The sequence below is a fragment of the Gossypium hirsutum genome, chromosome D13 (assembly GCF_007990345.1).
Source record: "Gossypium hirsutum isolate 1008001.06 chromosome D13, Gossypium_hirsutum_v2.1, whole genome shotgun sequence".
Taxonomy (NCBI): Eukaryota; Viridiplantae; Streptophyta; class Magnoliopsida; order Malvales; family Malvaceae; genus Gossypium; species Gossypium hirsutum.
Genome location: NC_053449.1, coordinates 61754674 through 61769651, shown reverse-complemented (window position 1 = coordinate 61769651; position 14978 = coordinate 61754674). Strand labels below are relative to the sequence as shown.

Here is a 14978-nt window from a genome sequence, read left to right as displayed (position 1 = left end):
ATCAGACTTGAACCTTAAACACCTCCAATAATATCAACATGTTGTCTTCTTGCTAACTATCATGTTGGTTTTCCAAACCATTTCTACAGTACTATAAAAACCAATGAATTTAATTATTAAATTTTTTAATGTTGCCAGAATTGAAAAATTAAGATATTGAAAACAGAAAACTTTTTTACCAATGCACCTCCCTCGTTTATAAGTCATATTATTGTTATTATTATTGGGTAAACTATAAAAATAGTCATTTTTATTTGCCTTAGATTACATTTTAGCCACTTACGTTACCGTTTTGTTACGAAGTCGTTACTCTACCGTTAAGATCCGTTACCTCCCTAACGGCAATCCTACGTGGCAGTCCAAATGAGTTTTAAACCAACTGGGATGGGAATATATTTTTAATTAAATAAATTTAATTTAATTACACCTTAAACTGGAAAAAGAAAACCGTTCTCCTTTTTTCATTTTGACTTCCAAGTAGGATTGCCGTTAGGGAGGTAACAGAGCTTAACGGCAGAGTGGCTACTTCGTAACAAAATGATGATAACGTAAGTGACTAAAACGTAGCATTTCAAATATAAATGACTAAAATGTAATCCGAGACAATAAAAATGACTATTTTTATAGTTTACCCATTATTATTTGGTCACATGGTAATTATATTCGTGTGAAAAAAATTTCTAATATTTGATTACACAAAATTAATATTTAATAGTTTACAATGTTTAATTAGTAAATATAAATAGTGATGAATTTGATGAAGACCAATTTAGTAACCGTAAGTTACAGCATTTGTTATATGCATGCATTGACGTTCAAAATTGAGGGCTAACAAGCAGCCATAAATTACAGTCATGGGAGACAACGGAAGACAATACTCTCATCTATTGCTTCTAATCTTGACTATAATTGAGTGGTTGACCATATAAATGGGCATTCCATAATATACTGTTGCTCTCAATTTTCTCACACAATTTGGTGAAATACTCCAACAATCGTTTTCTTTTTTTCGTCTTAGCTTCCTCCTTTATGAATGAAAACAATCATGGTTTGGATTTCATTTCTATGGGTTGCAATTTTTTTTAATTTCATTTTTATTACACTATTATATATAATAATAAGATAAATAAACAATTCATTATTTCTTCTTTTTCAATTTTTTAATTGATGAAATTTGAAAATTCAACCTCTTACGACTTAATACAAAACTATGTACTTTTTTTACGGTAATCCATTCAAAAAAAAATTAAATCAACTCAAAATAATCATTTTGAGTGATTTATTTTTTAAATATGTTTTATAATTTATAATAAAAAGTAAATGATTAAATTGTTTCAATGAAAAAAACGTGGAAAATGATAAGTAGATGATGAAGAAATTCTTTTATGGACCCTTCTCACCACATCATTTATAGTCTCTTTCCAATTATTTATCGACATTTCAACAATTTTTTTCATGTCATTGCCATATAATTTTAGTAATTTTTTTATCCCGAACCCGAAATCAAACCATGTTCCTCGAACTTGAACCCCGAACCCCAAACTCGGGGTCAATTTTGGATTTGAGGTTTGGGATTCAGGATCAAGGTTCGGGGGTTCAAGGTAAGAGTTTAGGGTTCAGGGTTCAAGGTAAACAATTTACCAAAATTATGTGTCAATAACATAGAAAAAAAATTACTAAAATGTCATTAAACAATTGAAAAGAGACCATAGATGATGTAGTGGGAATGATCCATAAAATAATTTATTATTCAGAGGCGAACCTAGGGGGCTGACAGAGGCCCCGCCCTCCCCCCTAAAATGGAAAATTTCTATTTAGACTCTTTAAAAAATTTTAAAATTTTAAATTAGTAAAGGTAAAATTGCACTTTGGCCTCCCTAAAATTATAAAAATTTGATTTAATCCTTTAAAAATTATAAAGATATAGACTATAAAAAATTAAAATTTCATTTCCCCCCTAAAAAATTGTTCTGGCTTTACCCCTATTCTTGTTGTCAATGACATGAAAAAATTTACTGAAATATCATTAACTAATCGGAAAAGGACCATAAATAATGTGGTGGAAAGGATCCATAAAATAATTTCACGTTGATAATGAGCTTCTCATGCATTAATGTATAACTTTTACATTTATCTTTACTTTATTTTATTTTTTTAACATTATTGTTTAAATACTTTATCTTTAAAAATTTAAAACTTACATTTATCAAACAATTTAATCATATAGATTTTATAATTTAAATTCAGTATCTAAATTTTTAAATTTACCAATAATACCAAAGTACGAATTTATTTTTGGGACCAAAGCACGCCCCCGGTTTTGCTTGGTTAATGTTTTTATCTTCATGTGAAAAATATTCTAATATTGACTACATAAATTAATAATTAATTTTTTGCAATATATGTTTTAGAGTCGTCATGATTTTGATATATGCTTTGACTGGTTTAAAATATACATTCGAATCATATATCAACACACTCCACCAGTGCACGCCCCTGGTTTAGGGATTGTTATATCTTTGTTTTCAATTTTTTTAATCGATGAAATTTGAATCTTGGATAACCTTCAACTTGTGTTGAGAATTAGTAACCAAGACTCGTCGTGATTTTGATGGATGCATTAGGAAATGCTATAAATAGACGTAAATCTCTACGTAAAGAGAAACCATGTTAATTTACAAGCTCATTTAGTCTAAGAAAACATTTCCTTAGAGCATAGATAAAAAAAAATTAAGAACATGGGTGTCAATGCTAAAATTGAGGTCCCAGTCATTGAGTTCTGTTCATCGGATTTAGAGCGAGGAACTGATGGGTGGCGCCATTTGTGCAAGAGGGTTCGAGAGGCTTGTGAAACTTATGGTTGTTTTGAGGTGGTGTACCAAAGGGTATCAAAAAAAGTCCGAGAGGAGATGTTCGGGTTGGTGAAAGAATTGGTCCAGGTCCCATTGGAGAGGAAACAAAAGAACGCTAGTCCGTTGCCTTACCATGGCTGGGTTGGACCATGCAGTCAAGTTTCTTTGTTGTATGAAGGCTTTGGACTTGGAGATGCCTCTAATTATGACTCTGTTAAAAGATTTGCTCAACTTATGTGGCCTGATGGTCACCCACGCTTTTGGTAATAATTCTTTTTTACATTTTAAATTTTTAGATTATTTTAAGTTACTCATTTGAGTCATCTTGAATTCGGATAATTTTCAATTTAAATTGAGTGCGTTCAAATTGTTGAGTTTTTATAGTTACATTGAGTAGGATGGAATTTGAATTCAAGTAAATCAAATTAAATTTTTTTATTCAAATTGATTTCAGTAATTTGTTGGAAGGTTTTTGAGGAATCTAGGGTTTTTTTTTAAATAATTACAGTAAGAATATGTGATGGGATTCTAATTTCATGTAAGTGTGACTACATGTGCTATTATGCATGTCAACTGTTTGATGTTTTATTACAGTGACACTGTACACACATTGGCGACACAAATGGAAGAGTTGAACAAGTTAATTTGGTTAATGATATTTGAAAGTTACGGATTAGGAGAGAAATTTGAGTCACTAATGATAAACTATAAAACATTGGTGCGGATGATGAAATACATGGCACCTCCACCAGGGGAGTATGAGAGTGGACTCTTTGCTCATACGGAAAAGCCAGTTAGCACAGTCATTTGTGAGGATCAGGTTTCAGGGCTAGAAATTGAGGTCAAGGACGGCCAATGGATCAAGTTATCTAATTTATCTCCTTCTTCTTTTGTCTTCGTTGTTGGAGATCCTCTCAAGGTACATTGATGTATATCGTTAATAACCAGTTTTTAATTTACTTTAAACTTAATTTGCATGATCTATATAAATAAAATATGAAAATGATATATATTTGTACTCAGGTTTTTTTAAAATTGATTTAAAAAAATAATTTTTATTTTTACTATTTTTATGAGAATAATTAGAAATTTTGAGATTTTCTTTAATATTTCCTTCAACCTTTAGTTGAAAAAAAAAAGCCAAGGGAAGTCAATTATTGTGAATTGTAAAAGAACTGACTTTCACAATCATTGACTTTGTTTGGAAATTGGCTTGTATTTTTTTCTCGATAGAGCAAGTTTTTTCTTTTCTAATTTACTATAACATAAAAAAAATATAATGACATGTGATAATATTATTGGTTGACTTAATAATTTTACACGATAATTATGTTAAAATATTTAACCTTTCTGCATTCGTTACTATATAAATTTAAGGGTTAATATCCACTCAATTACTTTTCGTTCATTAGTACGTAGTATAATGATTATCATCATTTAAATGTATATGATTCACATGTAGGATCTATTTATTAAATATGAAAATATACTTAAAATGGGTGATTAAGCATGCATTGGATATTAATAAATGAAAAATAATGAAATGGATCTTAACCGATAAATTTATATTAATGTATATAAATAGAACTTAAGCTAAACTGTTTTCCTAATGCTACCCTGGGTTTAGTTTTTTTTTTTAATTCAGTGCTGGTAATAATTTGATATCAATTTTTTTTACACCAAATTCAATAGGGATGAAACCAAAAAAAAAATTAAGGGATTAAAATTAAATTAAAAATTAGAGTGCGGCAATGTGCATTTTTGCCATTGTATTACATTATAATTTCTTACTTTTTGAAGAGACTTAAGAATATTTTACCATTGTTTCAAGGGGCAAGGCCATGTCGCCTAGCACTATATCCTCGACTCTCGAGCTCGGTTAAGTCTTAGATTCAAACATTGAATAACTCTCTTCTTGCTCTAGATTAAATTACTTAGGTTGAAAGTGAGCAATTACCATAAAATATTTATTCCTCTTGATTTTGAAAATTGAAGGCATGGAGTAATGGGAGATTGAAAGCGGTGAATCATAGAGTGATGATGAGCGGAGATAAAGATCGATATTCAATAGCCGCCTTCGCCATTCCAGGTGAGGGTACCATAATTAAGGCACCCAAAGAGCTTATAGATGAGCAACATCCTCAGCTTTACAAGGACTTTAATTTCATGGACTTCTTTCGTTTTGCCTTTTCCGACCGCGCAAAGAACATCGAATCCGGCCAACAACTCCACGCCTTTGCTTCTCTCTCACCACCAATTTCCGATTAAAAACATGCCCACTTTGACAAGTTAAAGCCCGGTTTTCGCTCAAAATTGAAGTTACATATAATAAATTGAGTCCTTTACCATATTACTATAATCATGATTTTCGTTCTTGTACTGTATTACTATGTTATAATTTGCAATAATCGCGCAATTGTATCGTGTTAAATCTATCATGTATTGTTGTTTAAAAATTATAATAATGCGCGTCGATATCTTGACCTCGTTTGTAGAGTTTTTTTAATATTTGTAGTAGATGAAATAATTATCCTTTAAATAAATAAATAATAAAGAGTTCGAATGACGATTTTACGGTTAAATTGATGATAAGGACCTGATTGATTTAGCACCAATAGTTTGTATAATTTAAACATTTTAAAATTTGGAAACCATTAGAATGAAGGTAATAGTTTAAGGGTGTTTAGTGCCTAATTAACTAATTTTTATTTTATTTTATTATACATTTAAATCAAAATTAATGTACAACGTAATAATTTTAAGACACTCTAACATAAATAGTACGACTAATAATTTTACAGTGTACTTCCTTTGCTTGCTAATATCATATTGTAGGGCTAGAAAATGAAACCAAAGATCAATTGCGGATAAAGTTGTGTCCATTACCTGGTTCTTTTGTAATTTTATGATTGGATGTTATTTCATGTGATTCTGTTCATTGGTTTGGTTATTCATTTAATTTATTAAATTCAATCTAATTCAGATCAAGTTAGGAAAAGAAGCCTTTATCTTTGAATGATCCGTATTTAAACTAAATAATTTTAAAATTTAATTCTATAAATGTATAAATATTAATATAAGATTATATTTGAATATATTAATGTTCTTAAATAATATATGGAGTTGTACTCAGGGGAGCGTAGTGGAGAATCAGGTGGGCCATGATCTCTCCTAAATGATAAAATTTCAATTTAGGCATTTTATAATTTATAAAATTTAAAATTAGTAATAGTAAAATTATACTTTGACCCCTCAAAAAATGATAAAAATCTGATTTAACCCTTTAAAAATTATAAAGATATAAGCTATTAAAATGATGAAATTATATTTTTACTATTGTAAAAATATACAATTTAATTATAACCCAAAAATGTTTCAAGCTTCGCGACTGATAGTACTAGATAAAATTTTCTTTAAAATCAGGTCACTGTCGACTCAATTTGACTCTTGTACCTCTCTAATTCCATACTAATGATGCGGACATGTTATCTTCTGTCTACTTGTATATATGTATGTTTTCCTAACCAACTACATGACTATAAAAACGACCGACTTGAAGTATTGATTTATTATTATTGAAAAAAAATTGCAAATATTGTATTATTATTGACAACTTGTCTATTTCTTGTTACCAATGCGGCTCCCTCGTTTATAGGTCATATTATTATTTGGTCACATGGGTAATGTTATTATATTCGTGTGAATAAACTATAATATTTATTACAACGTTCAATTAGGAAAAAGAATCGTGATGGTTTTGCTGGAGGCCATAAATTACAGTATTCTTTATATGCATGCATTGACGTTCAAATTTGAGGGCTAGCAAGTACCCATAAATTACACTGATATTTGAACTGGTAAAAAACGGAAGACAATCTTCTTATTTATTGGTTTTATCTTGACTATAATGGAATGGTTTGCTTCGACCAGTGCATGCACCTCCTTCGTTTTGCTTCGATAATCAAATTAAATAACTGGGAAGTTAACTGAGTTGCTTCTTAGATTCTTTCTATTCGCCTCGCCACCTTTGAGAAATTGCTATAAATAGACGTAAAACTCTACGTAAAGAGAAACCAAGTTAACTTACAAGCTCATTTAGCTTAAGATAACATTTCCTTAGAGCATTAAAAAAGAGTTTAGAAAAGGGGTGTCAATGTTAAAATTGTGTTTCCTTTCGGTCATCAGATTTGGAGCGAGGAACCCATGGGTGGCACAGTTTGTCAAACAAAAAATATGTTGATATCAGATATTATAACTATAAATAGCTCTTCAGTTACATTGACTTGATTAGAAGGCAGGGCAAAATCAGGGGCTAGCGCTTTGAAATTTTTAAAATTTTAAATTTGTAAAAGTAAAATTGTACTCTACTCCCCTTAAAATGATAAAAAAATTGATTTAATCCTTTAAAAAGTATAAATATTGAGGCTATTAAAATGGTAAAATTACATTTTTACTATCATAAAAATTACAATTTAATTTCGACCCCATAAAATATTCTCTGGCTTCGCCCCTAGTAGAAGGTACATTTTTTCAAAAAAAAAAAACATACTCTTGATATATTTCACCTCTCGCGCACATAACACCCATCATATCTTTTATTATTTGGTGCTTCTTTTGAAGGAAACCTTTGGGTTTTTCTTTGATTAAGGTAACTCTTAGATTGTTTCCAATAGGACTTATCTTTATTTATTTTCTTTTTCTATTTTAATTTTGTATTGTTATAAGTGTTCGGCATGTTCTTAAGTATTTTGCTGGGTTTGCTTTTTATTGTTTCACTTATTTTTAGGTGTTTATGGTCTCACTAGTGATTTGAACTTGAGGTTTTCCTAGTGGTCTTACTAGCTATTTGCTAGTAGTGTAACCTTTTTGGTTTATTAATATTTTGGCTTTGAAAAAAAAAATCCTACGCATGTTATAATTTGAAGAAACAAGATTTAACTTTAAATTATCTTTACCATTGAAGTCAGGTAGATTGTCTTGATTTCTATGCTCTTTTTCTACTTTTAGGGCATGATAAGAGATTCAATAGTTTTTATTTTGAGCTTAAAATCTTGCTAAATTCTTTTGGAGAGTCGGGTAATTTATCGATAATGGCAAAGATTTTTATTTGCTCGTCAACCGTTATTCCTTCACGTCAAACATCATGTACAAGGGAGATTGTGGGCTTGTTATATCACATATTTATTTTCTACCATTCGAAATCTAAAATTATGAGTTGATCTGAATAATAAGTGATACCAATTTAGTAAAATATTAAATAATAATATTGATTGATATTTATCTGAAAAAATTCTAATATTTATTACATAAAATTAATACTTAATCTTTTACGATGTTGGATTAGTAATTATTTTTTGAAGGTAAACATACCATTAAAATGAAGAAGGGCCAAACAAAGCAGACATGAGGAGTCAATCCAACACAACAGTACAAACCACCAAATAAAACATAAAATTCCGACATGAAAGACAAGAAGAGTTAAAGAATCGAGAGAATATTTTGGCCTGAATTAAGCCCAGCCTGATTTTGATGGAGACCTAACTAGTTACTAGTGTCACGGGCCGCAGTTCAAAGCCCGTGACCATCGCACCAAATGCATCCAATGGAGGTCTATTGCTCAAATGGGGATCATTTGGCCTACGAGAACTGGCCCGATTCAATGAGCAATTGGAGGAGCCTGTCAGATTGAAGCCCGGTTGGCCCGATAACGAAGAGATTCAGGCTGATATGGTAACTAATCTTAGAAGATAGAGGGAATCTTATCTTGTAAAGATTAGATTAGATTTGATAAGGCTTATCTTGTAAAACCCTAAAATAAAGGGATATAGTTAATCTCGTCCGTCGATGTAATTGTATCTTGACCGTCGGTTTTGGGGGAGCTCAACTATAAATAGAGAGCCTCCCCCTCATTTGTACTGATTCCATTGTATTCTGAATTCTTAAGAGTAATAAGAGTTCTGAGAGCATTTACTCAAACACCTTGTGTGCATTCTTCTCTGTGGCTTTCTGTTGTTATTTGGCTTAGCTTCTTTTGGCTTAAATCGCTTCCGCTCTTCAATTGGTGCCTTGGAGGAGTTCTTAAGGAATCCTCATTTGAGTTAAGGCTGACTTAGGCAAGTTTGGAGCAAACGGATCGCCTAAGGCCGCACGGTTTGCGAGACGAAAGGTCTAGCCCCGTGACAGTTGGTATCGGAGCTTTTGGTTCGAAGGCACTGTTGGGATGTCGAAAGAAGTTGTTGGTCAGAATGAGCCAATGGAGACTCGAGGAAGGGCCAGAAAAGCGAGTCGATCAAGGGACTTAATTTCAGCTTTGGAGGATCGAGTCGTCACTTTCGAGGAGTCCATGGGGGACGTCAAGGAGAGGATCGACGATGTCGATGATAGACACAATGATGGGTTGTGAAGATTGCAAGGACAACTCAGGGAATTTGTGTGGGATACTATCGGTTCCTCAGAGAATAAGCTGGCTGAAAAGAACGATGCTCTCGAGGCTATGGTGACAGCTTTGAAGGAGGAGATCAATGAGCTTAAGGGGAGCTCAAGATTTTCAAGGCTGCCATAGGGAATGGAATGTTGGCTTCAAAGCCGAAGCCACAAGCGATGGATGTGCCCAAGCCGAAGGCGTTTAAAGGGGCAAGGTCTGCAAGTGAGGTGGACAACTTTCTTTGGGCCATGGAGCAATACTTTCGTGCGATGAACATCGAGGATGATGTTACAAAGGTAAACGCTGTTGCTGTGTATTTCACTGACGTTGCTTTGTTATGGTGGAGATGTAGGTCCACTGATGTGAGACGTGGTGGTACTGAGATTGGGACTTGGAAGGAGTTCCAAGATGAATTTAAAGCACAGTTTTACCCCGAGTATGCCGAGGATGAAGCTCGAGCGAAGTTGCGTCGGCTAACGTAACGAGGCACTGTTAGGGAGTATGTGCGGGAGTTCAGTGAACTCATGCTCCAGATATCTGATTTGAGCGAGAAAGAAGCATTTTTCTCCTTTACAGATGGGTTGAAACCATGGGCGAAGCAAGAATTGCAACGTCGAGGAGTTCGGGAACTTACCAAAGCCATGATGGTAGCGGAGTCCATAGTGGAACTTGCTCCGAGAAGGGACAGGTTTGAAACTTCCAAGCCCAATAGGAGGGGCAATGGTGGGTACCATGAGGAGGGTGAAGATGGACAAAGCTATGATGGCAATGGTAGTAGTAGTGATGGTGTTGATAGGAAACCACGAAATGGGAAGTGGAGACTTAATAACCCGAAAGAAAAGAGGGGAAAGTTACGGTGCTACTTTTGTAAAGGACCGCACATGAAGAGGGACTGCCCAAAGGTATCTTCAGTTTCGGCTATCAAGAGAAGCGATGAGCCGGAAGAGGCGAAGCCTATTGAGGAAAAGCCATCGAGGGTCAATTCGATGGTGCTCATTCCTGAGAAGAGGAATGGTAAAGAAGGGTTGATGTTTGTAGACATCAACATTGCGGGTCAGAAGCAGAATGCTCTTATTGATACGGGAGCATCTGACTTGTTCATATCGGAAAAGGCTGCAAGGAAGCTTGGTCTGCCAATTAAGAAATCAAAGAAGAAGATCAAGACAGTAAATTCCAAGGAGGCCCCAACTATGGGTGTAGTTCGGAATGTGGAGCTACACATCGGCGAATGGAAGGGCAAGGAAGACTTTGAGGTAATCGAATTAGATGATTACGATTATGTACTTAGCTTAAACTTCCTTGACAGGATTCAAACAGTTCTGTATCCATGGGCCGATCAAATCCATATTATCACTGGTCCGTTAACAAAGATTGTTGTTCCGGTGCATTGAAATATGAAAGTAGGGGCAAAGGTTTTGTCGTCAATCCAACTAGTCGAGGATGTTTCGTATGGGAGGAACATTGACTCGATAGAACGAGTGGTTACGAAAGCTCCTTCGGAAGTGTTAATGGCGCAAGGGTTCGATATGAAGCCTGCAGATTCGACTGTGGAGCCGACACCTTTGGGGAAGGTGGGTTGTGCATCGAGCTTCAAGGAAAATGGAGCGATGCAAAGACAGTCAAGACGAGTAAATGCTGCGAGTAAGGTACATTCCAAACACTATGATAGTGTTTTGCATTCTAACTTGTGTACTTGGCAAGAACGTGAGAGCCCTTTCGAAGTTCTTGAGCAAAGAGGCCGAGAGACGGTGGCCAAAGCGAGGCCAAGGGTGTTGAATCAAGAGGATTCTGTTCGAGTCAAGTTAGAATTTGGGCAAGAGAGTGACATAGCTTCTTGTCGTCGAGATGTACAAACGAGTAGGAAACCACGAGTTAAGAAGCGGCGGAAGCCAAGGCAAAAGTCCCAAAGGAAGGGAAAGGCTAAGGCATCAAGACGAGACTGAGGCGAATCAAGTCAGTGCCATTCGGAAGTCACAACGAGGACGTTGCGAGAATGGGTAGGGGAGAATGTCACGAGCCGCAGTTCAAAGCCCGTGACCATCGCACCAAATGTATCCAATAGAGGTCTATTGCTCAGATGGGGATCATTTGGCCCATGAGAACTGGCCCGATTCAATGAGCAATTGGAGGAGCCTGTCAGATTGAAGCCCGGTTGGCCCGGTAACGAAGAGATTCAGGCTGATATGGTAACTAATCTTAGAAGATAGAGGGAATCTTATCTTGTAAAGATTAGATTGGATTTGATAAGGCTTATCTTGTAAATCCCTAAAATAAAGGGATATAGTTAATCTCGTCCGTCGATGTAATTGTATCTTGACCGTCGGTTTTGGGGGAGCTCAACTATAAATAGAGAGCCTCCCCCTCATTTGTACTGATTCCATTGTATTCTGAATTCTTAAGAGTAATAAGAGTTCTGAGAGCATTTACTCAAACACCTTGTGTGCATTCTTTTCTGTGGCTTTCTGTTGTTCTTTGGCTTAGCTTCTTTTGGCTTAAATCGCTTCCGCTCTTCAATTGGCGCCTTGGAGGAGTTCTTAAGGAATCCTCATTTGAGTTAAGGCTGACTTAGGCAAGTTTGGAGCAAACGGATCGCCTAAGGCCGCACGGTTTGCGAGACGAAAGGTCTAGCCCCGTGACACTAGTAGCAGCCATTACAAACGCAGAAGCAAAATCCCTGACAAACCCTGCAACAAAATAGCCACCATGACAGACCACGAGATCCAAAACATGAATTACGTACGGTCGCCAAAGCAGAACACGAATGATATTCGTTATATGCATGCATTTACGTTCAAATTTGAGGGCTAACAAGTAGCTATAAATTACACTGATATTTAAATCGGGAGACAATCTTATTTATAGGTCAATAGGTTTTATCTAGACTATAATTGAATTTTGACTCAAAATTAATTATACCAAATTTTAGGAAACGAATAAATTTATTATTATTTTATATTAAATAAACATAATTATTTATGTATATAATGGTAACGATATTAAAATTGCCAAAATAAATAAATATAAAATTAAAATATTATAATTGCATTAAATAAAAGCTTTGATAATGTATCGAATCAAATTTTCCGTACAATCTTAAAGAAACTAAAGAGTCTTTTGTGTTTAATGGTTGGAGATCCTTTGTATGATATCATGCTGGCTTTCCTGACCATCTACGAATTTTTTTTTATTCATATTGAGCAAATTGAAAATTAATATGTTGAAAACAAAATTCCAAATATTTTATATTATTACTATTATTATTTAGTCACATGGTTGATGTTTATTTTTTTGTCAAATTGTTGATGTTATTATATTCATTCTAATAATTATTATATGCCTGCATTGATGTTCAAATTTGAGAGCTAATAGTTAGCCATAAATTACACTGATATTTGAATCATTCAAATGGAAGACAGTCTTACATATATGGTGAATAAGTTGTTTGATTAGATACGTAATATGAAACTGAGTATTATTTCCTTTTTTGTTCAATTTTTTAATTCATGAAATTTGACTTCAACCTTAATTTTAAATTAAGTACCGTTTAGAATTTCCTTTGACTAGTGCCCCTCTTTCGTCTTGCATGGATAATCAAATTAAAAAAAAAAAAAACTGGGAAGTTAACATAGATGTTTCTGCTCACCACGCCACCCTTGAGCAAATGATATAAATAGACCTGAATTCCTAGGTAAAGACGAACCAAGTTAATTTACAAGCTCATTTAGTTTAAGAAAACATTTCCTTGAAGTATTAAAAAAGAGTTTAGGACATGGGTGTCAATGCTGAAATTGAGTTCCCTGTCATTGAGTTCCGTTCATCAGATTTGCAACGAGGAACTGGTGGGTGGCATAATTTGTGCAAGAGAGTTCGAGAGGCATGTGAGACTTTCGGCTGTTTCGAGGTGGTGTACGAAAATATATCGCCAAAAGTCCGAGAAGAGACATTTGGGTTGATGAAAGAACTAGTTGAGGTCCCAGTGGAGAGGAAACAGAAGAACGCTAGTCCCATGCCTTACCATGGTTGGGTTGGACCATGCAATCATGTCTCTTTATTGTATGAAGGCTTCGGACTTGGAGATGCCTCCAACTATGACTCTGTTAAAAGTTTTGCTCAACTTATGTGGCCTGATGGTCACCCACGCTTCTGGTAACAATAATTCTTTTACCTTTTTAAATTTTAGGTTCTTATAGGCCACTTGTTCTAGCCATTTTATATTTGGACCATTTTTTGTTCGAGTTGAGCAAATTCGAGTTTTTGACATTTTTTTTATCTTTTGTGCCAGCAATACTATACATACTATGGCGACTCAAATAGAGGAGCTGAACAAGTTAATCTGGTTAATGTTAATTGATAGCTATGGATTAGGAGAGAAATGGGAATCAGTGATGATAAACTACAAAATGCTAGTGCGCTTTATGAAATACATGGCCCCTCCACCTGGGGAGTACGAGAGAGGACTCTTTGCTCATACTGATAAACCAGTCAGCACGATCATTTGTGATGATCAAGTTTCGGGGCTGGAAATTGAGGTCAAGGATGGCCAATGAATGAAGTTGTCTTTATCTCCTTCTTCCTTTTGCTTTGTGGTTGGAGATCCTCTCAAGGTATGCAAGTATATAAATATATGTGGTCAATGTTCGATTTTTTATTTACTCAAAACTGATCATGCATGCATGATTTATGTGAATAGAACTTGAAATATAATAGTCAAAATTTTGAACAATACCATGAAATACTGAGCGATCTTGACACTATATCTCTTGTTCAAAATTTTGATTAACCCCTTTACCTTTTTAATAAAATATACAAAGAGATATTAGATTAGTGATGCTGAATGTGAATAATAATAATATACTTATTCATGCTGATTTTGGAAATTGAAGGCATGGAGTAATGGAAGGTTAAAAGCAGTGAATCATAGAGTGATGATGAGTGGAGACAAAGATCGACTTTCTCTAGCAGCATTCGCCATTCCAGTTGAAGGTACCATAATCAAGGCACCCAAAGAGCTTATAGATGAGCAACATCCACAACTTTACAAGGACTTTGATTTCATGGACTTCTTCCTTTTTGCCTTTTCTGACCCGGCAAAGCACATTGACTCCGGCGAGCAGCTCCAAGCCTTTGCTTCTCTCTCACCACCAATTTCCTATTGAAACCATGTCTCTATCGACAAAGAGAAGCCCAATTTCGGCTTAAAATCAATTTTAGAATAATAATTTTAAGTCCTATACTCGAAATCCATTACTATGTTTTAGCTTGTTAATAATTGTATCGAAATCCATTACTATGTTTTAGCTTGTTAATAATTGTATAATTGTAGTACCAAAGGCTTCTAAATCTATCATGTAGAGTTATTTTTGTGTTCTTTTTGTCATGAATAAGTAATGGAACTTCCTTCGCCTTTTGTATTGTAAAAGTAATTATGGTGCATTATTTTTTGAAGACTAGTTTGGATTCAATTAGACATACAAAATTTATGGGCAAAATGTTGAATACCAATACCAACTTATAATCACCTAAGTATAGTAGAAATATATTTTGTTAGTGCTTTATGTTGTATAAAGTTTAACTTATGTAGTATCTAAGTATAGAGTGTTTTGTCAGTAGGGAATGGATCTCACATTGCCTAGGAACAAAATACAAAGAAATTATGAATCTATATAAAACTCATATCCCATGTTACTTAGAAAAACAAAGGT

The 14978-nt window shown here is 34.2% G+C and overlaps 2 protein-coding genes across 2 annotated transcripts; both read left to right on the top strand.

Annotated features, from left to right (window-relative positions):
- Positions 1-2657: 2657 nt before the first annotated feature.
- On the top strand, positions 2658-5335 carry LOC107941627 (probable 2-oxoglutarate-dependent dioxygenase AOP1). The gene is made up of 3 exons (XM_016875196.2): positions 2658-3115; positions 3447-3771; positions 4848-5335. Exons 1-3 carry the CDS (start codon positions 2739-2741, stop codon positions 5118-5120), a joined length of 975 nt encoding a protein of 324 aa, XP_016730685.1. The 5' UTR covers positions 2658-2738; the 3' UTR covers positions 5121-5335.
- A 7642-nt stretch (positions 5336-12977) lies between these two features.
- Positions 12978-14765, top strand: LOC107941630 (deoxypodophyllotoxin synthase-like). Its single transcript, XM_016875199.2, has 3 exons — positions 12978-13422; positions 13559-13880; positions 14160-14765. The coding sequence occupies exons 1-2, from the start codon at positions 13046-13048 to the stop codon at positions 13821-13823; spliced, it is 642 nt and encodes a 213-aa protein (XP_016730688.1). The 5' UTR covers positions 12978-13045; the 3' UTR covers positions 13824-13880; positions 14160-14765.
- Positions 14766-14978: the final 213 nt, after the last annotated feature.